Source organism: Leptopilina boulardi, unplaced genomic scaffold, assembly GCF_019393585.1.
Source record: "Leptopilina boulardi isolate dan_hultmark-lab unplaced genomic scaffold, ZJU_Lbou_2.1 LbouV2_324, whole genome shotgun sequence".
Lineage (NCBI taxonomy): Eukaryota > Metazoa > Arthropoda > Insecta > Hymenoptera > Figitidae > Leptopilina > Leptopilina boulardi.
Genome location: NW_026137890.1, coordinates 3,287,914 through 3,312,896, shown reverse-complemented (window position 1 = coordinate 3,312,896; position 24,983 = coordinate 3,287,914). Strand labels below are relative to the sequence as shown.

Sequence of the window (24,983 nt, the reverse complement as noted above, 5' to 3'; positions counted from 1 at the left end):
ATTATTTTACAACAAGAGGTAGATATTTTGGAAACTTCTATACAGAACGTTTCTACAAACCTCGCACGAAGCCATGGTTCGCAACATTTTATGCGGAAAGACAAAAAATTGTGTCAATATGCCGGATGAGAAGTAATCACCACTCTCTTAAAGAGAGCCTATTCAGAAAAAACATCGTTAACTCCCCAGCTTGCCCCTGCAACCCTGAAATAAATGAAGATCTCGAACATGTTCTTTGGAACTGTTCAAGATATGATAATTTTCGACCAAAATTAATTCGACGTCTTTCAAAAACTTTTAAGTGCATCGCTCCTTTCTGTAGTGACATGTTTCTTTCTAACCCCTCACCTACAATTATTTCACATATCTTCGACTTTTTAAAGGAAACCAATTTAAGCATATAACCTAATTTAAATTTCCCGCTCCGCTTCAATATAAATGACTCTACGTGAGTCCGATTTTGGAAATACCTATACGTTTGAGTAACCGCTTTCTACCTACCGGATCATGGCGAGATATACAGGGAGCATCCCAGTATAAAGCCAACGCATGCGTTTTGTAACGCATGGAAACTAAACTAGATAGCTCCATCTATTTACATTAAAATACACCGTATAAACATAGTTCATTGTGAATACAGCCTAGATGATGAATAGACATAAACAAATTAGCAAAAAGATTAAAAATCATTGAAAAACAAGTATAATTAATTTTTGTAAAGAATTATTTTATTGGAGGTTAAAATTTGCCATCTCGATGAAAAAGAAAAAAGTGTATTAATAATTTGTACTTATTGTCATTAATAACCTTGAATAATACGTAATCATGGAACAGGTGATTATCAAAAGAAAAAAAATAAACAAGAGTTGGATAATAAAAGGAGGAAAATCAATATTGACTTATAGAAAACTGAACAAGACATAAAATGTGTGATATCGATATAACGTCACTGCGAGGTATTTTTTTCAGTTTTTTTAATTTACATAAAACATTTTTTTCAGTCAGTGTTTACAAAACTCTATTGATTTAAGTTTCCTGCTCTGGAAGAAAAAACTATTCAGCCGATCGTACTATCAGGACATGTAATTTTCTATTATAAAATTTTTTAAAGAAATCAACTATCAAGGCGTTTTCAAAGATAAAATACTGATTTTTAAACAACGCTGCGTCTATTCGTCCGACTAGACGGACAAAATAATTTTTGACAATTTTGTCCGTCAACGTATATTTTAAAGAAACCTTGGAGGAAGGGGGAGTTGGAAATGCCCGAAAGTTTTCTGCGGACAAAGTCGGGTGGATATAGACGGACATTTAGACGTTTCTTGATGTCCGTCTAGCCGGACGTTTAGACAATTTGTTTAAACAAACATTTACTTATTCAATGCAATTTAGTTTCTAAAACTTAAGGTTTTATCTGAAAATCACAGAAATCCGCTTTTTAAACTTTTACAATTATTGGAGTAAAAAAATGAAATTCGTTATAAAAATTGATTTTATTAAGTGAGATTCCCTTTAAATTTAAAAAATCTCATTTATATTAAATGAAATGTTATTTATTTGATGTTCCTTAAATTTTTAACATAAAAAAAACGCTAAAAGGTCGAAAAAGGCGTGTCACTCACAGAATTGTGAGTTTTTGAACGAAATTCTGTTTTGTAAGGTATCGAAAATTGAAAGAGTCAGAGAGTACTGCAGATTGTATGTATACACATTTAAGTATGTGAGAAACAAGTTTTAGTTGGCGCCGTGATTCAGCTGAATGTGCAGGTGTTCACGAGACTCGAAGGCGCCTCCCTGGAATGTATCGGTGTCGCTGCTTCCCTTCTTCTTCCTCTTTTGAATTTGATGCCTTCTAACCATTCTTACCTCATGAATGTACTATGATCGTGTCGTCTGGCCGCATATATTTCTTTTAAATCTAATTTTTCATTTTTAAAAATTCCTGCCAAGTATATTTTAGAGTCTCAATTATTATTGAAGAATCATTGTTTCTTTTTGTCGTTTTACATTTTTTTTTTATATTTATAGAGTTCAAGAGGGAAAATATTTTAAAGAATGTTTATTTTCTAATGTTGTAATAATAATAATAATTTTAATAATCTGTAAATATTTATTTTAAACTGAAAATTTAAATTAGAAATGAGATGAAAAATTTAAATTTTCAAAAACAAAATGTTAATTTTTGAAATAAATCACTTTTTGGGCTGTTTTTATAGAAAAATATTGCGGCGTTTGCGCGCGATTTAGGAGAGGAATGTTCTTGTTCTATAGCGATTGTGAAAATAGAGGGGATGCGGTCGCTTATTTATACAAAAGTACAGGTGTGGGGCGTATGCTTCATATGCCGTGTATAGTGATCACTGATCAGTAGTGATTCGCTGCTTAAGCTTGTATCTTCTCCGGTTAATTTTGGATTTTCAAGCTTAATTGTTTATTATTTAATTGAATTTTAGCGCGTAATGCTACTAAACATTATGTTAACTTGATTTGACTATTAAAAAAAACGTCATCGTCGCAGTGAAAAAAAAAGTTATTTTATTTTGATAATTGTTTGCATAAAAAATTATCATGAAAGCCATGGTCATAAGTCCATCAGCTGGAGGTCGTGTTCCACCTTCATCAAGAGGTGTTTTACACAATAGTCTTGAAATAAATGGGACACGACGTGATCTCGAAGCAGAACAAGTTGCAGCTTATTTAACAAAATTACAATCACTTGTTCCCGATATGCCAAGAAAGCGGAAACTCTCCAAATTACAAGTTATTCAAAGAGTAATTGAATATATTTGTATTTTACAAACAACATTAGAAGAAACAAGTAATGTTCACAAACAGGAATGTCTTCATTCCATTATGGACCATCAGTGAAAATTTGACAATTTTTGTCAAAAAAAAAACATTTGTGCAGTTTTTTTTTCATGAAAAAAAACAATAATGAAGCTTTTGTGATATTTTGTTGAATTAATCTACATATATTACTATTTATTGACATTCATAAATGTATGTAGGTATGTGTGTAACCTTTTAATTTTGAATGGTGTATTATTATTTACATATGATAATATGTACAATAAAATTTAGAGCATTTTTAAATTAATAACATACACTTTTGTGTAAAATATGTAGTAGACGTAAAATTGCGTTTTCTTTCATTATTTCAAGTTAGTTTGGAATAGAAATGGATAAAATATTTGTATCTTTAAATCATTAATTGTTGTAAATAAGTTGGATATATACTTGAGAATCTTGTTGTATTATTATAATTGTTTTTTTTTAATATTTTGAAAAATATTTTTACACTGTATATATGTCGCAAAAATTCTTATAGAATAAAAATATATCTAAAAAAAAATGTCATCTAAAGTTTTATATTATTTCCTTCAAATGTGTCATTTTTTTCGATATTAAATTTGTAAACATCATATATTGATCCAATGCGCAATTGTATTGAATCAGAAGAACCATGTATTTTTTTTCTCTCATAATATTCATATAATTTTCGAAATTTTTGTTCTTAATTTTTATTATATTATTTTCTATAGTATAGTTTTTATTTATTAGTAATGTTTTTTATTATTATAATAATTAAATAAAATGCAATTCTTATTGAGTTCTGCGCATCAATAAATACATGAAAAAAAGATGCGCGTGGGACATTTTTTAAATGCTGAATAAAAAAACTTTGTTCTAATTTTTTTTTTTATTTATTTTATCCGTGGCCCATTTTTTTTGTGTAAACATTTTGCAAAGTACATTGGTATATATTATGCGGATATGGTACAAATGTTAGATTTTTCATGCTGCATTAGATTTTAAAAATTCTTGTATTTTTTCCATGTCGCGTGTTAGCCAGGCAGCATTTAAACGAATACTTTCGACACTTTGTTGAACGGTACGCTCAACGGCAGTTTTTTGTTGTTTATCAAAAAATTGTTCAATTTCTTCTGCTTTTTCATTGGTTACAAAATTTTCCGTAATTGATTTCACTAAACGTGTTAATAAATAACTACCTTTATAACGATCCAATAATATATCCCATTTTTCTTTTAAAAATTCCCAAGCCAACATACGACCTTGATAAGTCATTGTTACTGATGTAATTCCAAATACAGAATCCTGTGCACGTACCTCATCGCCCATTGAAAATTTTAATACTCTAGCCAATAATTTTTCATCTTTCACTGCACCAAGTGCTGCCAATATTCTATCTTTCTCTTCATGTAAATCACTTTCGCGATATAATTTAAGCATTGTTTCAAAAATTTCATTATCACCATCAACTGATGTGCATGTTGACAAAACAGCTCGATAAACAACACTACGTAAATCGGCTGGTACAATTTTTTCCCCCGTAATATGTAAAGCAAATCTTTTTTTCGCCTCACAAATTGTATCTTCATCTCCTAATGAAACTAATTTTCCCAAAATGCGCGGTCTCAACAGTGTATCCAAATGACTTTCATTATTTGTTTTTGCCTCCCATCCTAATTTCGCGCTAATATCTCGTAATAAAGAACGACCAAAGGCTTTAAATGCACTGTCAAGATTATTTAAATGCGAAATTAATTGACCTATTTTAGTCAAACAATTGAGAATTGTACACCAAACGGTATAATTATCTTCAAATTGAAAAGCTTGCATAAGTTCAAGTACATTGGTTGTGGATATTTCATTATGGCCAGCTTGTGTAATAGCAAATAAATCATCAAGAAGACCTAACCTATCGAGTGGTTGTAATGTACGATTTTTAATTGCCGGTTGAAAAAGTTGAAGCATATCGGAACTATAAACAGTTCTGTAAAAACCTATTGTTCCTGTATTTATTTTAATCCACGTTTCTTTTGGCACATCTTTAATTACAAGTTGTTGTGTCTCTTCACTTAATAATATATTATCTAATAATTTATCAGGATTTTGAGCAGTACTCACTCTCAATGGAATACTCCATAAATAATTTTCCGCATCATCTCCCATTAAATTATCAGGGAGAAATCTTTTTTGTCGGAATGTCACAATAACATTATTTTCTTCTCGACGTTGTTCAACTTGAACTAGAGGAAAACCTTGTTGTTTAGTCCATGTTGGCATAACAGAACGAACTGGTTTATTGGCAACTTCTTCTAATGATGACCACAAATCATCTGTTTTTGCATTAGCGTAAGAATATTTCGTCAAATATGATTTCATACCTTTTCTAAAATCATCATCGCCAATATATGAATGTAACATTCTTATAACACTTGCGCCTTTACAGTAAGAAATATCATCGAATATTTCATCAATTTCGGATGGATGACCAACTGGAACTTGAATTGGATGACTATTTCTGAGAGCATCTAATTCTAAGGCTCTAGTGTGAATATCAGTTACAAATTGTGTCCAAATGTCATATTCAGGAAATAGAAATTCGGTACATAGAAATTCAACAAATGATGCATAACCTTCATTTAACCATAAATCATCCCACCATTCCATTGTTACAAGATTACCAAACCATTGATGAGCCAATTCATGACCAACGACCAAAGCTATGTATTGTTTTCTCACAGTTGATGTATTTTGTGGATCGACTAATAAACATGTTTCTCTATAAGTTACCAGTCCCCAATTTTCCATGGCGCCCGATGAGAAATCAGCAATAGCTATTAAATCCATTTTTGGCAGTGGATACGATATTCCAAAGTAATTATGATAGTAGGGAAGAACTTTTGTCGCAACTTCAAGAGCAAATTCACCTTGTTCTTTCTTTCCTATTGGCGTGTAAACTCTAACAACAACTCCATCACTAGTTTTATTTTCCACATAATCAAATTCTCCAATTACAACAGCTACAAGATAAGTTGACATTTTTGGCGTTGTTTCGAATTCCAATTTTTCCAATGATGAATTAATATTTGTTCTCGACTTAATGGGCTGAAAAAGGTAAATTTAATTTAATTAAATACTTTAATCAAATTAGGGCTGATAAAAATCATAATTTTTTTTATTTAAATCAAAATTTTTTTAATGCTACTTTTTAAATGTTTATTATTAAATTATTATAAAATAAGTGTATAAAATAATTTCAATTTTTTATATCGTTTTTATTTTGAAAATTTTTTATACATATACTACGTACATAAACTTTAATAATAAAAATATCTTTTTTAAAAACTTATGACGCTGTTACAGAATACTTATATTTTATTTTTTTTTTAGCTCAAAAATAAAATACTTATTTTTAATCATTAAACATCTTCTATCTAACTAATAAAAACTCATAATCTATATACTCTGATATTTTTGACATTAATTGTAACAATATCTTTTTTATTTTTTTAAATTTAATACTTTAAATAAAAATACTAATATTTCAGCCTTCTCGGTTCCTAATGCATTCCTAAGTTTTGAATGTACCAAATTGAAAGTGAAAAATATAACGCTCAATGTCAGCTGAACTAGCAGAAACTGATAATAATCTATTCAATATATTTAAATGCTTCTTTTCCACGATTCCATAAACCTCATTCGATATAAAAAGCGCGCTTATTTTAAAAGGCTTTATTAATAAGAACAATGATTTTTATTTACAAATAAATATTTTTAAAAAATTTAATTCAAGAATCTTTTTGATTTAAATCATGATTTTAATGTCAAAAACCTTTTGATTTAAATCATTGCAGCCCTGAATCAAATTTTTGTTTTATTTATACGTACCATATTTGACAATGCTGTGAGACCAATAGACACTTTTAATGTTATATCAAAAGTACATTTATGCGCTGGTTCATCCCAACAAGGAAAGCAACGTCTTGCATCTGATGATTCAAATTGTGTAACTGCTGCATATTTACTTTCACCATTAATTCTATGAAACAATATTATTTGTAACAATAACAGAATAATTTTCATCAATTTGGCAAATGGGGCATTTTTCGTGAGATTTTCATTCAAAATTTTTTTTGGATTGAAACAATTTTTTTCGAATTCTATATGGGAAAAAAAATACATACTTGTTTTTTTATTTTTTTTATGAAAATTACAAAAGTTATGATTTTTTTAAATTTCGCCACTTCAGAAGTAGACGACTTTTGAAACGCATATTTGTCTGTTATAATTGAACCAACGGATCGTAGAAGGGCATATACGCAATGTATTTAGCATGGCCTATATGCCCTTCTACGATCCGTCGGTTCAATTGAGGATAAATAATAAAATAATATATGAAAATTATTCGTTTTTTTTAATATTTCAAATATATAATAAAAAAATAACGCTTAAAAAATTAAAATTAAGTCTAAAAAGTGACTTTTCTTAAAACCGTAGTAATCGATTTTTGATTTTTTTCTTTTATTACATTCATTGACAAATAAGGAAACTTTTCTCGCTTATGCTTATCCTTCTGTAAAAGGATTTTTTTTAATTGCGTTTTTAAATGAGTTTTTAATAAATAATATTAAAATCATAAAATAGCCTCAAATTTAATTCATTACAATTTGATTGAAAAACAAAATGAATAATTTAATAAGGTTAAAAACATTGCTTTTAACGAAATTAAAATAAATAAAAAAACAATATTAATCAAAATAATAATAATATTAATAATAAATTATTAATTTGATTAATATTGTTTTAATATCATTTTGTTATTAGTTTTTAACTATTTTCATAATTATAATAATTCTTAACAATTAAATTTAAAAATGACATCTTGTTCGATTGCAAAGCAAGAACTTAATTCATAGTTTTTTCGAAAACCAACAATTTTTTTCCAGCAAATTTTTTTTTCATTCAACTCGACAATTGAATAGAAAAAAAAAATTTTCCAGTTTTTCTTTAAATTGTATATTTTTTCACAATTAATGTTTAAAGAAAATGTGCGCAGTCGATATAACCTTAAAGCACCACATTTTCTTTTTATTTTTCTCGTTAATATGTAGGTTTATTTGAACAAATTGTTGTTTATTTATGAAAACATAATTAATATCTCGAAACGGTTTTATTTGTTTCTTTTTAAATTACCTGCAGAATTTTTAAATATGTTTTTTTTCACTTCCTGTAAAAACAGTGAATTGGCGCTTGTCCCCTTTTGTCATTCTACCCTTCAAATGATGTTGAAAATTATTTCAGTCGTTGCACATAATTTACATAATGAAATTAAGAATTAAAAGCACTTCAAAACTCCATTTCATTCGTATGGCATTTGTTTTGTTTTGTAATTAAATGTTAATTTTTTAACAAGTATAAAATTAAAATGAAAATTCGCAATTTTTTTATTATTTAAATTCGATGACTTCAATACAATTTTTCTGTTGCTGTTGCAATCCTTTTAAATTATGTTACAAAAAATTGATGTGCGATAAATGACCAACTATTTAATAATTCATTCAAGAAATAAAATTTAAGTACTTTTAGCTTACAATCGTATAATTTAATTTTAATCAATTTTATAATTAATAAATCGGATTAAATTTTAGAGCTGTTTATTTATTTAATAACAAATATAAATAATTTTTAATGCAAGTAAATATAATAAACTAATTTAATTAAAAATATACTTCCAATTTAAAAGGATTGCAACATCCATACTTGTCATCACGTACAAATAATAAAAAATTAGCTAATTTTTATTTGACTTTTACACTTGTTAAAAATTAACCTTCAATTACAGAACAGAACAAATGACATACTAATGAAATGAAGTTTTGAAATGTTTTCATTTCTTAATTTCATTATATAAATTTTGTGCAACGACTGAAATAATTTTGAATATCATTTAAACCCTAAAGAACACCACTTTGTCATAAGAGAGAAAAATTTTCTTATTTGTCAATGATTGTAATAAAAAAAGAAAATCGAAAATCGATTACTTCGGTTTTGAGAAAAGTCACCTTTTAGACAATTTTTTTTAACGTTTTCGTTTTATAAACGTTATTTTTTTATTATATATTTGAAATATTAAAAAAAAAAACGAATAATTTTCATATATTATTTTATTATTTATCCTCAATTATAACAGACAAAAATGTGTTTCAAAAGTCGTCTACTTCTGAAGTGGCGAAATTTTAAAAAAATCGTAACTTTTGTAATTTTCATCAAATAAAAAAATAAAAAAACAAGTATTTCTTTTTTTCCAATATAGAATTCGAAAAAAATTGTTTCAATACAAAAAAAAATGTTGAATGAAAATCTGACGAAGAATGTCCCAAATAAAGATTTTTATAACTTACCCAGTATATTTACTTCGGTATAGTCCTTTCATATTATCTTTAATTATTCCTTGATATTTGATACCTAAATAACCTGAACGTCCCGGTGCAAGTTTTTCCATAAATTCAATTGTAACCGTTTCTTCTTCATTGTCAACTGATATGTTCTTTGAGGAAATTAATTTTCCTTCAAGTGTATGAAAATTAATCGATTTAAACTCAATATCAACTGAATTTAAAACAACAACATTTGTCGAATTCTTCACCTATTTTATAAAGAAAAAATAAATAATAAAAAATTAACAATATATACACGTGACATATTTGATTTTGAGGTTAGTTTTCCACTTTTTCTCATCTACTTCAAATTTAATTGTTTTTTTTTAAATGTTCTTATTTAAATTAATTCCTTCTTTACAAAAAGAATACTTAATTTCATTTTTGATTTACTACGAAAAAAAATGTTTTATTTTGAAACTATGCAAGTCAGCATTTACCATATGTATGTCTTTGTCAATTTACAACAAATAATACAAGTTTAGTTTGAATTATTATTTTTATGCAAATTATTTTTATAAAAAATAAAATATAAAAAAGAATGAAATTATTTTCAAAAAAACTTACATCAACATGTATATTTACTTCTCCTTCACAAGTAAATTTGGTTAAATCGGGTTCCAATGAGATTTCATAATGGAACGGACAAATATCCACGGGCAATTTTTGAAACTCTTTCTTCTTGACAGACATTTTCAATACGTTTTCGATATCTACTTTATTATTATTATTAAATAAGTACAAGTTTTTTAAAATAATTATGCCACACCTCTCAACATCGTTTGTTATGTCCTACTGGCACACGATGCGCTTGGACAATATAGATCAATATTAAGGGCATGGATATCTACGCGCGCATGCCTTAATATGGGTCTTGTAAATTTTTTTTTAAATCCTGAAAAAGTAATGACTATTTAAATTTTGATTTTTTAAATGATTATACGACCTTTTCTAATTTATAACCTACATTTGTTAATATAAATTTCATTATTATAATGCTAAAGAAGAAAACAGCGATTATTCATTTTTATTAAAAACAATATCAAAATTTGAAAATTTAAAAATTGAAAGAGCTAAATATTTCTCTGATTTGAATTTTTAAATTAATTTTCAAAATCAAATTTAAAAATACGTATATACAAACATATGTTAGTAAACAATAATATTATAAATATGATAAAAATAACATATGTTTAATAACTTTCTCATCAGCAATAACATAAGCATGGGGAAAAGGTGTGCTTATTGCAAGTGTGGGAGGTTTACGTAGGTGTATTTATAACCGTATGAGTCTGAAAGTGTATGAGTGTGCACTGCTGTTCTTGGCACAGTTTCTTTTCATCTTGTGAAACAAAAAGTATATATTGCTTTCTTTCTCAGTTTTAAATTCGTCTTTTTTTTATTTTAATACATATAATTATTAATTTAATTATCCAGCATTGTGTGTGTTTTATTTTTACTTTATAAAAAAGTAAAAATATTGAAATAATTTGAAAAGTAGGTAATAGTAGTAGTAATATAAGTTATATACTGAACTTGACACATTTAATGCATCAAATTGCGCTGTAACGTTATGCTAATGTTTACATGTATGTTATATATACAATTGATATGTAAAGTAAAATTTTTAATATGTTGTAATATTTTATTTAATTTTTTTTTAGTATTCAGCATAATTAAATATAAATATAAATTTTTTTTTATTTTTCTTTTAAAAATAATTAAAAAAAATTATATTTATTCATAAATGTAAATGTAGATTTTAGGAATATTTTTTAACATCAGATTATCTATATTTAGAAGTTACGTATGGTTTTTCAGTGACTTACAATTTAACAGTGAATGCTATATATCAAATTCTAAATCTGAATGTGTGAGAGAATTCACTTATTTTAATTCATAAAGTCGCTCTCTCATTCAATAAGTATATATGCATTTACAATAAGTTTATAAAAGCTAAAGGGATGATTTTTTTACATAAATATGAATAAATAAATATTTACATAAAATCAGCGTTTTTTGAGTCCGATTAATCAAATATTTTTAAATTAATTAAATTACAATTTAATTTTTAATTATTTCAAGATGTTGAAGGTTAAATCATTTCTTGGGATTTGGTCCTTAAAGACAGGCACATTGTTTAGTGGAGTATGCAGTATAGTAAGTATTTTTACAAATAAATAAAAAAAAAATTAATTCGTAACTCAATACACTTTTTTCTTCTTTTTAGGTATTAACAATTTTAACAATTATTGTTCTTTTCACTGTGAATGCTGATTGGAAAACTATAATTATCAATGTAGATAAAAATATAGCTCGTATAATTTTTACCATATTTTTGTGTATGACAATATTATATTCAACACTTTTAATTATCGGTGCACTAAAGGTGAGTGTTAAAAAAAAGAAATAAAAAAAATTGAAATTTGAAAAAACTTGAATAAATTTTCAAATATTATTTTCTATTTTCAGCGGAAAACTTTATTTATGCTACCATGGGTTACATTGACAATGGTTGCCATTCCTGGAATATTCATAAGTGTTCTTTATACCTCAATTATGTTTTTTCTTCAAAAACACATACTGGAAGGAGTTATTTGTTTAATTCTTGGTCTAATATTTAATGGTAAGATTTATATTATTTAATTAAAAAAAAATTATTTTTTTTATTAAAACTCATCGATTCTTTTTTAAAGGATTCTTTAGATTCGTTTTTAAAATTTTCAGTTCTCTGCGCTTATGCTTGGCTTGTGGTAAATAGTTATTATAATCAATTAAAAATTGAAAAAATGAGTACCAAAATAGGACCATACGGAAAACCTTACAATTATCAGCGCCCCTAATTGTATTTTCAAAAATGCAAGGTTTGTTTACATTTTGTAAAAATTATTTCAAATCCTTTTTTCCCCTATTTAAAAAAAATTTCTTTTATTTTCCAGAAGTGCCACACCAACTTAAACTTGAACTGATTAAATTTTATATTTTGAGATCTGAGCATAATAAAAAAAAATTAATCCTGCTTTTTATAATCAGCAAAAAAAAAAAAAAAATTAGTTGAATCTCATTTTGGAGAAAAAGCGATTTAATAACATTATTTTTATATCGTGAATGTATTTAATAATTTATTTAGATCTATATTTTTTAACTTTGCAAAAAGAAAAAATTTGCAAATTTTTGTATTAACTGTCTATTAGGGTCAAACCATTATATTTCAACTAAAGTGGTCGCTGACTAATTTTTAAAAATTATAATACTTTGCAGGAATGATTTTGAAGTTATCAAGATCACGAAATGAAAAGAATTTTATTAAAAATTTAAATATTTATTGTAAAATATGAATTTAAAGTATACGAGGTGCTAAAAACTGTCAATTTTTTAGCCATTAGAAAATATGCAAAAAAACATAGAATTTACCATAAAAATAAAAAAAAATTATTGGAATTTACTAAGAATGAATAAATTTATCATTATCAATTGATATAATTATTTAAAGATGTGAAGTAATATATAAAATATGATTTCCAAGTGCACCTGTCAAATAACCTAATTTTGCGATTTTTATTCATTAATTATAAAAAATAGAAAACATTAAATTAAATAAAAACTTACCAAATATGAAGTTCTTGCCATAAACTTTTAGAATTTCTTTGCACTTTTCTTCTTTTCTATTCATAAGTATGAAAAATTTAAAAAATAAAATAGCTACTTTGTCTATTTTCACTATTTTTGAAAGTCAATAACTTTCTTGGAGAAAAATGAAAAAATATGGGGTTTCGAAAATTATTTAAATACACACTACATATACATTCACTGAAAATTTCGCATTGGTCCCGAAGCTATTTTCGAAGATAAAGTAAATTAAAAATTTCGTATTTTTTAGGCTATATTGACATGGGTTTTAAAGGTATTAAATCAATGTGAAGTTTGTCGTCACCAGTGAACCACCTTCACATTGATTTAAAATCCATGTCCATATAGCCTAAAAAATACGAAATTTTTAATTTACTTTATCTTCGAAAATAGCTTCGGGACCAATGCGAAATTTTCAGTGAATGTATATGTAGTGTGTATTTAAATAATTTTCGAAACCCCATATTTTTTCATTTTTCTCCAAGAAAGTTATTGACTTTCAAAAATAGTGAAAATAGACAAAGTAGCTATTTTATTTTTTAAATTTTTCATACTTATGAATAGAAAAGAAGAAAAGTGCAAAGAAATTCTAAAAGTTTATGGCAAGAACTTCATATTTGGTAAGTTTTTATTTAATTTAATGTTTTCTATTTTTTATAATTAATGAATAAAAATCGCAAAATTAGGTTATTTGACAGGTGCACTTGGAAATCATATTTTATATATTACTTCACATCTTTAAATAATTATATCAATTGATAATGATAAATTTATTCATTCTTAGTAAATTCCAATAATTTTTTTTTATTTTTATGGTAAATTCTATGTTTTTTTGCATATTTTCTAATGGCTAAAAAATTGACAGTTTTTAGCACCTCATATACTTTAAATTCATATTTTACAATAAATATTTAAATTTTTAATAAAATTCTTTTCATTTCGTGATCTTGATAACTTCAAAATCATTCCTGCAAAGTATTATAATTTTTAAAAATTAGTCAGCGACCACTTTAGTTGAAATATAATGGTTTGACCCATTAATAATGTAAAAAATAATTTCCAATTTTTCCTCAAGTGCCATTTACATAAACGCACAAAATGTTAGAATGTACAATTATTTACAATATTATTATATTTAAGAGATATTGTCTACAAGAAATTATTTATTTATGAAAATATTTTTTAAAAAAACTTTATGTAATACTCTATCTATAAACGAAAGAATGTATTTTAAAATGTTTGATAACTCTATTTTTGATGTATAAACGTATATAATATTAAAAAAAAATTTAACTTCTTAATGATTTCGATTCATATCTGAAATTCTTCATTTTATTGCTCAATTTATTTTTCATTGTGGTTTAAATACAACATCATTGGCTATTTCAGGTGTTGTAACATTTAATAAATTGATAGAATTGGATATTCCTTTGTCGATACTCACCGGAGATTTTGAATTTGTTGCTGTTGTTGTTGTTTTAACAGCTTTTGGCTCCGCTTCTTGATGGCAAAAAATGGTTTTCCAAAATAATTGCACTAAATTATTAATTAGACCTGCAATAATAATAAAAAAATATCAATTTTTATGATTTCGTGCAATAATTGACGATTTTGCTGTTTCAAAAACAAAAAAAAAAAGTAATAAATAGTTTTATGGTACACACCACTTGTTACATAAATTCCACCTACAGTAGCGCACAATTTTATAAAAAATTGATATAATGAATCTCTTTGTTGAAAAACTTTTACTTTCAAAGCACTTGTGTCATATTTAAAAAATATTCCAGGAATTCCATGTTGTCCTTTATTATGATTAATTGGTCTTTCATGATCTTTTACACTATATTGAAATGTTTTTGTTTTTCGTAATAATATATCAATATCAGTTGGTACAACATCTATGAAATATTGAAACAATATTGAACCTAGAAAGAAAATTAATGCAATTAAAATTCTATCAAATGTAGAGAAAACAGAGTGTCTAGCACTTTTTCCAAATAAAATTCCATGACTTTTCCAGGTAAAAAATTTTTTTCCAGGTATACTATTTTAATAAATTTTAATGACAAAAATACATTAAATGCACAAGATTGAATAATTTTTAATCTTTTTTCATTATAAACTATTAATTTAATTTTTGGTATTTTTAGGCCTCGGATCGAATTTAAGGGAAGAAAAACATAAAATTACAAAAAAAGTCGAAAAAGTCGATTTTTAATAAATACAATTAGATAATAAATATATTATTATTATCAAACAATTGTTATTAGAAATTAAATAAGTTTTATTAATTTTCTGATCTGATTTATGCAAATTATTCGTATTCAAAAATTTAGAAAATGTTTTAAATAATTAAATTTTCGAAGAACTCAAATAAAGTATTATTGAAAAAAAATGAATTTAGAAAAAATAATTAAAATTTAAAAAAGCTGCAGTTAACATTTACAAAAGTAAATGAATTTTTGGAGATTTGTAAATAATATTTTTGTAAATTTAAATTGCTGAAGATTTCTTTTACAAGCTATTGATAATAATAATTGAATTTTAGAGAATTTTGAATTGAAAAATGTTTTTAAAAAAATTAAATTTTTGAAAATGTTGATTAAATTTATTAAAAATAATTCATTTTCCGAAGAATTTTAGAAGTAATTAAATTCTTGAAGATTTAAAGTTAAAGTTTTTAGAAATAATTGAATTTCAGATATTAAATCGAAACTTTCATTTTTAATTGATGATTTTTTTTTACAAAATTTAGACGATAATTGAATTTGAAAGAACTTTCATTTGAAAAATTTTTTTAGATAAAAGAGGTTTTAAAGAACTTGATTAAAATTATTGTATATAATTAATTTTACGAAGAATTCTAGTTAATATTCATTTAATAATTCAGTTTTGGAAGATGTAAATTTTATACTAAAAAAAGTCGTATTTTGCTTAAAAAATGTTACCAAATTTTGTGTTTATAAACGCGGTTGGAAAAAATTCTAACACGAAATAGGAAATTCCAGGACCCAAAAAAAATTCAAGAACTTTTCCAGGTATTCAAGAAATTCCAGGTGGCTAGACACCCTGAGAAAATAATAAACTCACTTTCATTAGTTACTTTTTCTTCTCCCTCCAATGGATGAATAATACCAGGACTTGGTTCACCAAATGAAAATCTATTAATTCTATGAGTAAAATTATATTCATTCTCGCTGACAAATGCTGAAATATGTATATGACCACCCGGTAATGATAATGATTTTCCAGATGTTATGTGAAAATTTCCTGATACTTTATTAATACTTAAACTTCCATGAATTCGACAAGCATCTGGAGGATAATTAGGTTCGTGTGATCTATAATAAAATAATATGAAAAGTTATCACAAGAGTAAAAATCTCAGCTCACATTTTTATTTACCGTTTTGGCATTTCGCTAAGCAATGCAATTTGATTAGATTTCCATAGAAGATCGTGTATTGCATGATATTCTTCACGAAAATATAAATTCATTGTTTTTAACGCATCAAAATGAGAGCGTTGCTCATGAGATAAATCCCACCATGTATCTTCTTCTTTAAGTTTTTCAAAGTGATGAAAATTTTGATTTGTCGAATCCAATATATCGGCACCAATACGATCACATGGCATTGCAACCGTTATATCAATATTTATCTTTAATTTTGTATTTATTTCTGTATCAGGTACAAATTTGAATTTAAGTTTACTATCAAGAAAATACCATGTTTCTGCAGTAATTAAATATACAATTATGCAAAATGTTATCACTGAAACTGAAATTTTTAAAAATTTATAATACTCTCTAGTTAATAGAAAACAGTAGTATTTTGTTTAAAAATTCACTTACAAGTACCACCCACTGCCGATTGTTTAGTATAATGTTCGGCAATTTTTGGAAATGCATCCAAACTTTTAACATTAGTAAAATTGATTTTTCTTCTTCGTAACATTATTTAAAATAATTTATTAATTGTACGTAAAAAATAATTTTTTTTAATAACAACATAAAAAACGAGTTTTGTTAGACGTGGACAAATATTATTGTTTCTGCTAACGTCAAAATAAACAAGAATCGATTATCGACCCTCAAGAACTCGATTCCGGAATCGACTCTTCGAATTTGAATTTTAGGCGGTCAATACAAATGTTCTTGTTTAAATTTGTTTTTTTGTACAATTGTATTTAATGCTATCAACTATTGATTACATGTAAATACTAGTTTAATATTATTATTATTATTATTATTATTATTATTTACTGAATACAACACATTTTTTTCGAATCAACAGACCACAATGTAATACGTGATCCTGGAATATTATTTTCAGCTCCAGTAGAACAAGTTTTAGTTCTCATTATCATTAAATCTGTCCTTAAACTTGGCCGACGAACAGGTGCAACTACTCCACAAGCATCACTTAGTCGCCGTTTAATACTGAGGGTAGTTTTGTGTTTTGGCTAAATATAAACCGATAATTCGTTAACTACTTTTTTATTCTTTTTTTCTTTTTTGACGCGCTAAAGAATTTATATTTATAGTACAAATATTACTATACGATTTTTTTTACTCAAGTTTTAAGCCTCGGATCGATCTTAAGGAGCAAAAAAAGTGGTTTTAGTCGATTTACATTTAAAAAAGAATCGAAAAAGTCGATTTTTTAAATTTTAATTCTTAAGATTTTTGGAGTTGAGCCCTTTTTGAAATTTACAATTCAATTCAATTTTAGTGTTTTTATTTGAATTTTTTTTTTAAATAATTGAATTTTTAAAGAAATATTAAAGTTATTAAAAATAATTGAACTTTGGAAGAGTTGTAATTGAAAATGTTAAAAATAATTTAATTTCATAAGATTTTGTTTAATTCTAGACAATAATTAAATTTTACTGAATTGAAAATAATTTATCAAATAATTTTAGATGACATTTTTTTAAAAGTAATTGAATTTTCAAAGATTTAGAATTCAGAGTTTTGAAAATAATGAAAATTCAAATGATTTTTTATTGAAATTTTTAGTAATTTCTGTTGATGAAGAATTTATTAAAAATTAACAGACAAAAATGATTGAACTTTAAAATTTTTTAATTGAAAAATGCTTTCAAATAATTGAATTTTAGAAAAATATTATAAAAGTCATTAAAACTAATTGAATTTCAGGAGAGTTATAATTGAAATTATTAAATTTCAAAAATTTTTAGCAATAATTAAATTTTAGAAGCTTTTAAATTGAAATTTTAAAAATAATTGAATTTTAAAAGATTGTGTTAAATTTCAGACAATAATTATAAAAGTCATTAAAACTAATTGAATTGAAAATAATTGAACCGCTGGCGACCAAAAGGGCTTACGCGTGACTTGCGTTGGCCCCCCGTTCAGTGAGTTTCCAGCTATTCCAGGAGCCAATGAAAACCTCGTATAAGCCCTTTTGGTCGCCGGCGGTTCAATTTATCAAATAATTTTAGATGACATTTTTTAAAAAGTAATTGAATTTTCAAAGATTTACCCTCCAAATGTTTGAAAATAATTGAATGGCAAGTGATTTTTAACTGAATTTTTTTTCATTTCAGTTGTTTGTGAATTTGTATTAGAAATTACAGACAAAAATTCATTTTCAAAAGTTTTTAATTAAAAAATGCTTTCAAATAATTTAATTTTTGAAGAATATTATAAAAATCATTACAAATAATTGAATTTAAAAAGAGTTATAATTGAAATTAATATATTTCAAAAAGTTTCAGATGGAAAACTTTAAAAGGTATTAAATTGAAATTTTTTGAAATTTTATTTGACTTTTTTTTAAATTGTAAACAGTTGTTAAATTTCATAAAATTTTTAATTGGAAAATAATTTAAGATAATTGAATTTGTGAAGAATTTTTATTAAAATTATTAAAAATAATTAATTTTTAGAAAAATTTTAGTTGAAAATTTATTAAATAATTGAAATAAAGAAGATTTGCATTGCATATTAAAAAGACGTATTTTGTTTAAAAAAGTCGAAAAAATCGTATTTTCGAAAAAAACGTCGTATAATCCGAGGCCTGTGAAAAATAACTTAAAAATTAGTAAATATTTGAAAGATAATTTACCTGAGAAGGTGGTAGCATCGTAGGAGAACCAAAATTTAAAGGAACTCTTCTATGATGATTGGGTGCCATTTCCAATGGTAAACCAGCTACTATAAATAAATGATAAAAAAGATCATCTACATGATAATTTCTTTTGGCTGATACTTCAACAAAAATGCAACAATCATCCTGATTTCCACAATATTGTTGGGCTTCTTCGACTGTCACTTTTCTGTAAAAAAAATGAATAAAAAAATTAAAATTAATATTATTAATCAATTAATAAAATTAATATTTTAATTCATGCAAATAAAAACATAATACGTACTTAATATCTCTATCACATTTATTGCCTGCAATAACCATGGGAACTTTTAAAGAACTGGTTAATTTATTTTTTCCCGATCCTTGTATTGCACTTTTTTTTGTTTCAATAATTGCTTCTCTTAATCTTGTTGCCTCTTCAAAAGTTTCTGGACTATCCATACTAAAGACGACCACAAACAAATCTCCTGTAATATTAAATATTTGAAATAATTTTCTTTTTATTTATTTAAACTTTCCTTTCCTCGACCGATAATTCAGAAATCTAACTTAAATTGTTAGGGCTTAGAAAAAAAAGACTTACCAGTTAAGAAAGAAAGTCTTCGCATAGCTGGAAAAGGATGATTACCGCTAGTATCCAAAATATCCAATTGATACACTTCTCCCTTAATTCTGTACAATTTACGATGGAAATCTTCAATTGTTGGAGTATAACTTTCTTCAAATTTATTAGACAGGAACCTAAATCGTTAAATAATAATATATTATTATAAATTATTAATTATAAATATAAATATTATAAAACCAAAAAAATTTAACCAAAATAAAAGAATAAAAAAATACATTTGTTAGCAATTTTTCCCTTAATAATAAAATTTGTAGCGCAGTGTAAATAATTCAACCAAATAAAGAAAAAATATTTTTCTTCTAAATTTTTATAAAAAAAATACACTTGCCTTGCTACAATTGAAGTTTTGCCAACCCGGGCACTTCCTAGTATAACAAGCCGGTAACAATTTCGTGGTGATGGTTTGCAAGATTCCTCTTGCGACGATGTTGAAGGTGGACTTGGATTTGTTGATATTGGTCCCAATATTCCATTATTATCAACGTCTGAATTCCCTCCAAGTACATGACCTGCATGAGCACCTCTTCGTACCCTGACAGGTACGTTATCCTGACAGGCACTTCGTCTTCGGCAGCAAAATAGTCCCTCCAGCTAAATATATACAATATAAAAAAGGATCTACCTACATTTAATTAATCTATGGGAAAATCTCGGCTTTATTATTATTTTTTTTTTTTGTCTGAAAGTTTCCAGATGACTAAACACCCTGAATAAAGGGGTATTAAAAAAAATAAAATACTTCATGTAACCTTGTAATTTTTTAAAAATATTTAAAATACAGAAAATATTTTTTCTAGTTAATTAAAAAAAATTTCATCAAAAATTATGACAAAATAATTATTCATTATGAATGTATATATATACGAATGTGTTATTGTTATAAAATATAAACCACTTGAGAGAATAAAAAAATCAATATGACATATCCTAGTCCATGTTATTTATAGGTACTGCACTTTGCTTGCACACACTTTAGCTTAAATTTTCAAAGAGAGAGAGAGAGAGAGAGAGAGAGAGAGAGAGAGAGAGAGAGAGAGAGAGAGAGAGAGAGAGAGAGAGAGGGGGGAGAGGAAAGAGGGTTATTTAGTCGAGCATATCAATGCTTCAAAGCATTTTGTCATATAGCTTGTATATAATATTCTGTACATGACAATTTCTATTTCATCTATACGTAGTTTCGAAAATTTCTGTTTTTTTTTAAATTTTATAATAAAGCCGGTACTAAAAAAAAGTAAGAAAATCTAATTAGAATGCAAATTAAATTAAATATTTTTGTATTACTTGTTGAATACAAATAGGACAAAATTTAAATTTAAAAGATATAGTAACTAAATATTTATTTAATTATCATTATTTGATAAAAAATTAATTTTTGTTTGTCCAAATTGTATCAGGGTTTTATAAAAATTTAGTACTTTTATAACATATAGGGAAAACTACGATATTTAGTGCAACCTTTAAATATCTGTGTTAAAAATTTATATATATACAAATTAATGTATTTTACATCTTATGGTTCTACATTTTACAACCTAAAATTAAGAAGTACATCAGTTTTTGCATTAAATCTATTTTCTCGATAGAGAGAGATAGACAACATAATAATCTTTTGTCACTGCAATCATTCCATGTGCTGCAGGAGAAAAGAAGAAAAATAATAATAATAATAATAATAATACTTCTAAGAAAATTAAAAAAAGGAAATGAAATTTTTCAAATAATGTCAATTTTCTTTTACAATTTTAATTAAAAGGTAAATTGCATAGCAGTCGTGCAAACACAAAATAAAAATAAAATTGAGGAATCTTAAAAAAAGGAAAAAAATTACAAGACGAAAGTGAAAAAAGAATCTACCGTGACTATGATCAACTGAGTGTAAAGGCAAACTGCACACTGCAGATTAAAGGTGCATCAGGTGTGTGTGACATTTTCGCAAAGAATTTAGTACTGGAGAAGCGCTGACGATTCTCTGCGCAAGTCATTAATAGCTCTATTTAAATATATTTTTTTAATCCTTTAAACAATTTTCCAATTTTATTTTAATTTAAAATATGCAAAAATTTCGAAAAATTGTTAATAAAGAAATTTAATTTAAATTTACAAACAATTAACGATGGCAATCCGCGTATTTATCGTGAAAATAATTTGCGTATTACATACATATGTTTATTTTATTGTTTTTTAACTAACAAATACCAGACAATCATTTTTTTATTTTTTCTCCCATCCATCTTCATAATATGTTATTGTTTTCTTCGCTCTTGGATCATCGGGTCTCAAGACTGAAAAGAATACATACAACATTTGTATATATTCATATTTCTGACACAATACAAAAAATACTAAACTGGAAAATATTTTTAATAATTTTCAAATACATTTTATTTAGTAAAATTTATATTCTGTAATTTTTTCCATATAAAATCGTAATTTTCACGATCTCTATATTAGAACTTGATAATTACTAATCACACGGTAATAAAAAAGAATTCAAGAGTATGAAAAATTTGTCATAGAGTTTATCAATTGAAGTAAAATGTAAAAGGAATTTTGAATTTTGAAGCTTTTTTTACGAATGACAATAAAAAAACAACTCACATAATGGCTTGTCAAAAGTTTGGGCAATAAATTGATTTTCTTCGCAATAAAAATGAATACCAAGAATTCCTACAAGACCAATGGTAGATAATACATGTGATGCAACAATTTCAGGATACTCATTCCACCATCCTTTGAATAAACTTTTCAATGTCTGTCCTGTAAAAGAAATACTTTTATTTGTATATAATTTTAAGAAAAATAATTTCTCTTAAATCTTTTAACAAATGTGTACAAAATTATTGTAAGTAAAGTGTCACCAATGTTTCATGATTTATTTACATTACAATTATATAACATTTTTATTAGTTTCGTTTGTTACACAAACAAAACTTTAAAAATGTAATTTAATACAAAAATAAAGAAACAACATATTACTTAATACCTCTTCTAAAAGCTGACATTTTAAGTTATGCCCTGAAGAGAAAAAATTATGTACATATATGAATGAAAGAAATAATTATCGACTGATATATTAATTTTTCTTTGATTTTTAATATTCTTACACTGGAAAAATAATTTTTTCACAACTGACACAACACTGAAAGAAAAAATATAATAAAATGAATTATTTTATTTAAAATAGTTATAGAACTTGCATAGGCAAAGTATCTAGAGAGGAAACTTGAAAGCTCAGCTGTTTGATAGTGACGTAAATACGGTAGAACGTTCGAAATATAAAATATTTGTGTAAACACCTTAAAAACAGTATCGACCTCTATGACTACAGTTTCAGGACTCAAAGGAAAAAATTTTTTTTATCCTTTTCTATCTTACAGTTTACATTTTGGAAATATTTTACTATTCCATTCTGTATAATTCTATGTTTACTGGTTTTATCCTGTATTAGAACAGTTTTATTATAACTATAAAAACTTAAAAACTACAACAAGGATTATAACAATAGATTATAAATTAACCTTCATAAATTTGGTGAGTTTTTCATAAATAAATTATTAGAAAAATTCACTATAAAAAAACAATTTGTTAAAAGATAGATTAAAATTTACCCACCTAACCTTTAATAAATAACGCCATTTATCTTTGTTCCATGATTGAATTCAAAATGGCGTTTTTACTAAAATTATAAAGTGTTGTATTAATTATTTTATTCTTTAAGAGCGCAATAAGCTTTGTCAAGTTTTTGAAGTAATTGTGTCATGACTACATTACATAACGTAACACAAGTTTTTATTGTTATTTACTTGAATCATTTGCTCAAATTAGAAAAAGTAGAATAATAATGAGGGAAATAGCTTTAGCAATTTTTTATGTAATTTCAAGCATTATTATAGTTTGCGGTCTTATATTTACGGGTAAGAATTAATGTCATGATATTTGTCAAGTTTTAAGATTAAAATAGTAAATCAATAAATAACAATTTTACATTAACATTAAAGAGTAAATGGGAATTTATTTACAGGATGGTTTATGGTCTGGTGGTTCTTTCTGTCACGATTTCGTTTTGTGCGTGAACTTCTTGGTGGAATGAGCGAATCTTCATCAGTTAATGATTTAAAAAACGGTCGATCTCGCATCAAGAAAGTTCGACGTGACTAACAGCTAATTGTAATATTGTACAAAGAAAAAATTGAGATTGAATCTGGTTGAAAAAAAAAAACATCAAACATGTCTATACAAATACGTTGTGCTAATACAAATGACTTATTAAATATACAACATTGTAATTTACAATGCTTACCAGAAAATTATCAAATGAAATACTATTTGTATCATGCATTGTCATGGCCACAATTGAGTTATGTTGCTGAAGATGAAAAAGGAAGAATAGTTGGTTATGTACTTGCCAAAATGGAAGAGGATTGTGAAGATAATCCACATGGTCATATTACAAGTTTAGCTGTGAAACGATCTCATCGACGACTTGGAATTGCTCAAAAACTCATGAATCAAGCATCAAGAGCAATGGTCGAATGTTTTGGAGCGAAATACGTTTCACTTCACGTACGCAGAAGTAATCGTGCTGCATTAAATTTATATACAAGTAGTTTACAATTTGAAGTCTCTGAAGTTGAACCAAAATATTATGCAGATGGTGAAGATGCTTATGCAATGAAAAGGGATCTTGCTAGTTTTCATCAAAAAAAAAATAATAAAGATAAAATGATTAAAGAGGGTAATTTGCATACACATTCTGGTAGGTGCTGTGATTATCAAGAAAAATGTCCCAAAGAAAAAACGATTAAAGAAGGTAATTCACATATCCATTCTGGAAGATGCTGTGACCATTCATAATTTTTGAGACAATACGTCGTCTTAGTTCTCTATCTGTCTCTTTTTTTAAACAACTAAATGTGAAAAACAGTTAATGGATTTGAATACAAACATTATATTATCTGTTTATACACGAAATTAATAATTCCATAATAATTTATCAATCACAATGGGGCTAAGCGTTTCGTATAATAATTTTTGTGCATTAAATTCCGATGAATTTTAAAATAAACATCTTTTATTAGTTCATAAGTGTCTAAACCTTTTAAACCAAAAAATCTCTTTTGAAAAAAAAATAAATAAAAATTTTATACTGTTGAAGGAATAAATTTTTATTTTGGTTCTTTTTTTTTGAAGTATTTAAATTTATATTAAAATGTTTCTTATAGCTCAAAAAGGACAATTTAAACAAATAGATAACAAAAGAAATTTTCATATTTAATAATAAAAAATTTTTATTTAAAATTTTTATAAACATTCAAGTGTAACAAAATATTTTTCAATGAAGCCTTTGAATATTTAAAATTACGTA

The 24,983-nt window shown here is 25.6% G+C and overlaps 6 protein-coding genes across 10 annotated transcripts; 3 read left to right on the top strand and 3 right to left on the bottom strand.

The window, feature by feature from the left end:
* The first annotated feature begins 651 nt into the window (after positions 1-651).
* LOC127284432 (uncharacterized) lies at positions 652-12,555 on the top strand. 4 transcript variants are annotated; one of them, XM_051309854.1, is made up of 6 exons: positions 652-956; positions 11,331-11,405; positions 11,476-11,634; positions 11,718-11,871; positions 11,973-12,109; positions 12,185-12,555. In XM_051309854.1, the coding sequence occupies exons 2-5, from the start codon at positions 11,331-11,333 to the stop codon at positions 12,086-12,088; spliced, it is 504 nt and encodes a 167-aa protein (XP_051165811.1). In that variant the 5' UTR covers positions 652-956; the 3' UTR covers positions 12,089-12,109; positions 12,185-12,555. The 4 variants fall into 4 exon arrangements, with proteins under 4 accessions (XP_051165811.1, XP_051165812.1, XP_051165810.1 ...); XM_051309855.1 differs by lacking the exon at positions 652-956 and adding an exon at positions 9,503-9,523; XM_051309853.1 differs by lacking the exon at positions 652-956 and adding an exon at positions 10,483-10,602.
* On the top strand, positions 2,223-2,917 carry LOC127284435 (protein extra-macrochaetae). The gene has a single exon (XM_051309857.1). The coding sequence runs from the start codon at positions 2,569-2,571 to the stop codon at positions 2,866-2,868; it is 300 nt and encodes a 99-aa protein (XP_051165814.1). The 5' UTR covers positions 2,223-2,568; the 3' UTR covers positions 2,869-2,917.
* LOC127284425 (puromycin-sensitive aminopeptidase) lies at positions 3,264-9,962 on the bottom strand. Its single transcript, XM_051309843.1, has 4 exons — positions 9,813-9,962; positions 9,210-9,454; positions 6,697-6,847; positions 3,264-5,913 (listed from the first exon to the last, which is right to left on the bottom strand). Exons 1-4 carry the CDS (start codon positions 9,936-9,938, stop codon positions 3,796-3,798), a joined length of 2,640 nt encoding a protein of 879 aa, XP_051165800.1. The 5' UTR covers positions 9,939-9,962; the 3' UTR covers positions 3,264-3,795.
* On the bottom strand, positions 9,962-16,971 carry LOC127284428 (endoplasmic reticulum-Golgi intermediate compartment protein 2). 2 transcript variants are annotated; one of them, XM_051309847.1, is made up of 6 exons: positions 16,728-16,971; positions 16,281-16,653; positions 15,966-16,216; positions 14,540-14,800; positions 14,320-14,429; positions 9,962-10,140 (listed from the first exon to the last, which is right to left on the bottom strand). In XM_051309847.1, the coding sequence occupies exons 1-6, from the start codon at positions 16,828-16,830 to the stop codon at positions 10,108-10,110; spliced, it is 1,131 nt and encodes a 376-aa protein (XP_051165804.1). In that variant the 5' UTR covers positions 16,831-16,971; the 3' UTR covers positions 9,962-10,107. The 2 variants fall into 2 exon arrangements, with proteins under 2 accessions (XP_051165804.1, XP_051165803.1); XM_051309846.1 differs by lacking the exon at positions 9,962-10,140 and having other exon boundaries at positions 14,180-14,429.
* A 72-nt stretch (positions 16,972-17,043) lies between these two features.
* Positions 17,044-21,546, bottom strand: LOC127284402 (dexamethasone-induced Ras-related protein 1). Its single transcript, XM_051309805.1, has 6 exons — positions 21,511-21,546; positions 19,947-20,209; positions 19,574-19,731; positions 19,274-19,457; positions 18,967-19,177; positions 17,044-17,338 (listed from the first exon to the last, which is right to left on the bottom strand). Exons 1-6 carry the CDS (start codon positions 21,544-21,546, stop codon positions 17,135-17,137), a joined length of 1,056 nt encoding a protein of 351 aa, XP_051165762.1. The 3' UTR covers positions 17,044-17,134.
* A 1,437-nt stretch (positions 21,547-22,983) lies between these two features.
* Positions 22,984-24,780, top strand: LOC127284431 (N-alpha-acetyltransferase daf-31). Its single transcript, XM_051309851.1, has 2 exons — positions 22,984-23,149; positions 23,640-24,780. Exon 2 carries the CDS (start codon positions 23,846-23,848, stop codon positions 24,470-24,472), a length of 627 nt encoding a protein of 208 aa, XP_051165808.1. The 5' UTR covers positions 22,984-23,149; positions 23,640-23,845; the 3' UTR covers positions 24,473-24,780.
* The last annotated feature ends 203 nt before the right edge of the window (positions 24,781-24,983 follow it).

Coding starts and splice junctions, on each gene's coding strand:
- LOC127284435 (XM_051309857.1), top strand. CDS start 2,569: ATGAAAGCCATGGTCATAAGTCCATCAGCTGGAGGTCGTGTTCCACCT.
- LOC127284425 (XM_051309843.1), bottom strand. CDS start 9,938: ATGTCTGTCAAGAAGAAAGAGTTTCAAAAATTGCCCGTGGATATTTGT. Junction 6,848..9,209: donor TACCGAAGTAAATATACTGG/GTAAGTTATAAA, acceptor ATTGTTTCATAG/AATTAATGGTGAAAGTAAAT. Junction 5,914..6,696: donor TCACAGCATTGTCAAATATG/GTACGTATAAAT, acceptor TACCTTTTTCAG/CCCATTAAGTCGAGAACAAA.
- LOC127284432 (XM_051309854.1), top strand. CDS start 11,331: ATGTTGAAGGTTAAATCATTTCTTGGGATTTGGTCCTTAAAGACAGGC. Junction 11,635..11,717: donor TAATTATCGGTGCACTAAAG/GTGAGTGTTAAA, acceptor TTCTATTTTCAG/CGGAAAACTTTATTTATGCT. Junction 11,872..11,972: donor TCTTGGTCTAATATTTAATG/GTAAGATTTATA, acceptor TAAAATTTTCAG/TTCTCTGCGCTTATGCTTGG.
- LOC127284428 (XM_051309846.1), bottom strand. CDS start 16,830: ATGTTACGAAGAAGAAAAATCAATTTTACTAATGTTAAAAGTTTGGAT. Junction 16,654..16,727: donor ATCGGCAGTGGGTGGTACTT/GTAAGTGAATTT, acceptor TAAAAATTTCAG/TTTCAGTGATAACATTTTGC. Junction 16,217..16,280: donor CTTAGCGAAATGCCAAAACG/GTAAATAAAAAT, acceptor ATTTTATTATAG/ATCACACGAACCTAATTATC.
- LOC127284402 (XM_051309805.1), bottom strand. CDS start 21,546: ATGTCACACACACCTGATGCACCTTTAATCTGCAGT. Junction 19,458..19,573: donor AAGACTTTCTTTCTTAACTG/GTAAGTCTTTTT, acceptor TTAATATTACAG/GAGATTTGTTTGTGGTCGTC. Junction 17,339..18,966: donor CGATGCTACCACCTTCTCAG/GTAAATTATCTT, acceptor GTTTATATTTAG/CCAAAACACAAAACTACCCT.
- LOC127284431 (XM_051309851.1), top strand. CDS start 23,846: ATGTCTATACAAATACGTTGTGCTAATACAAATGACTTATTAAATATA.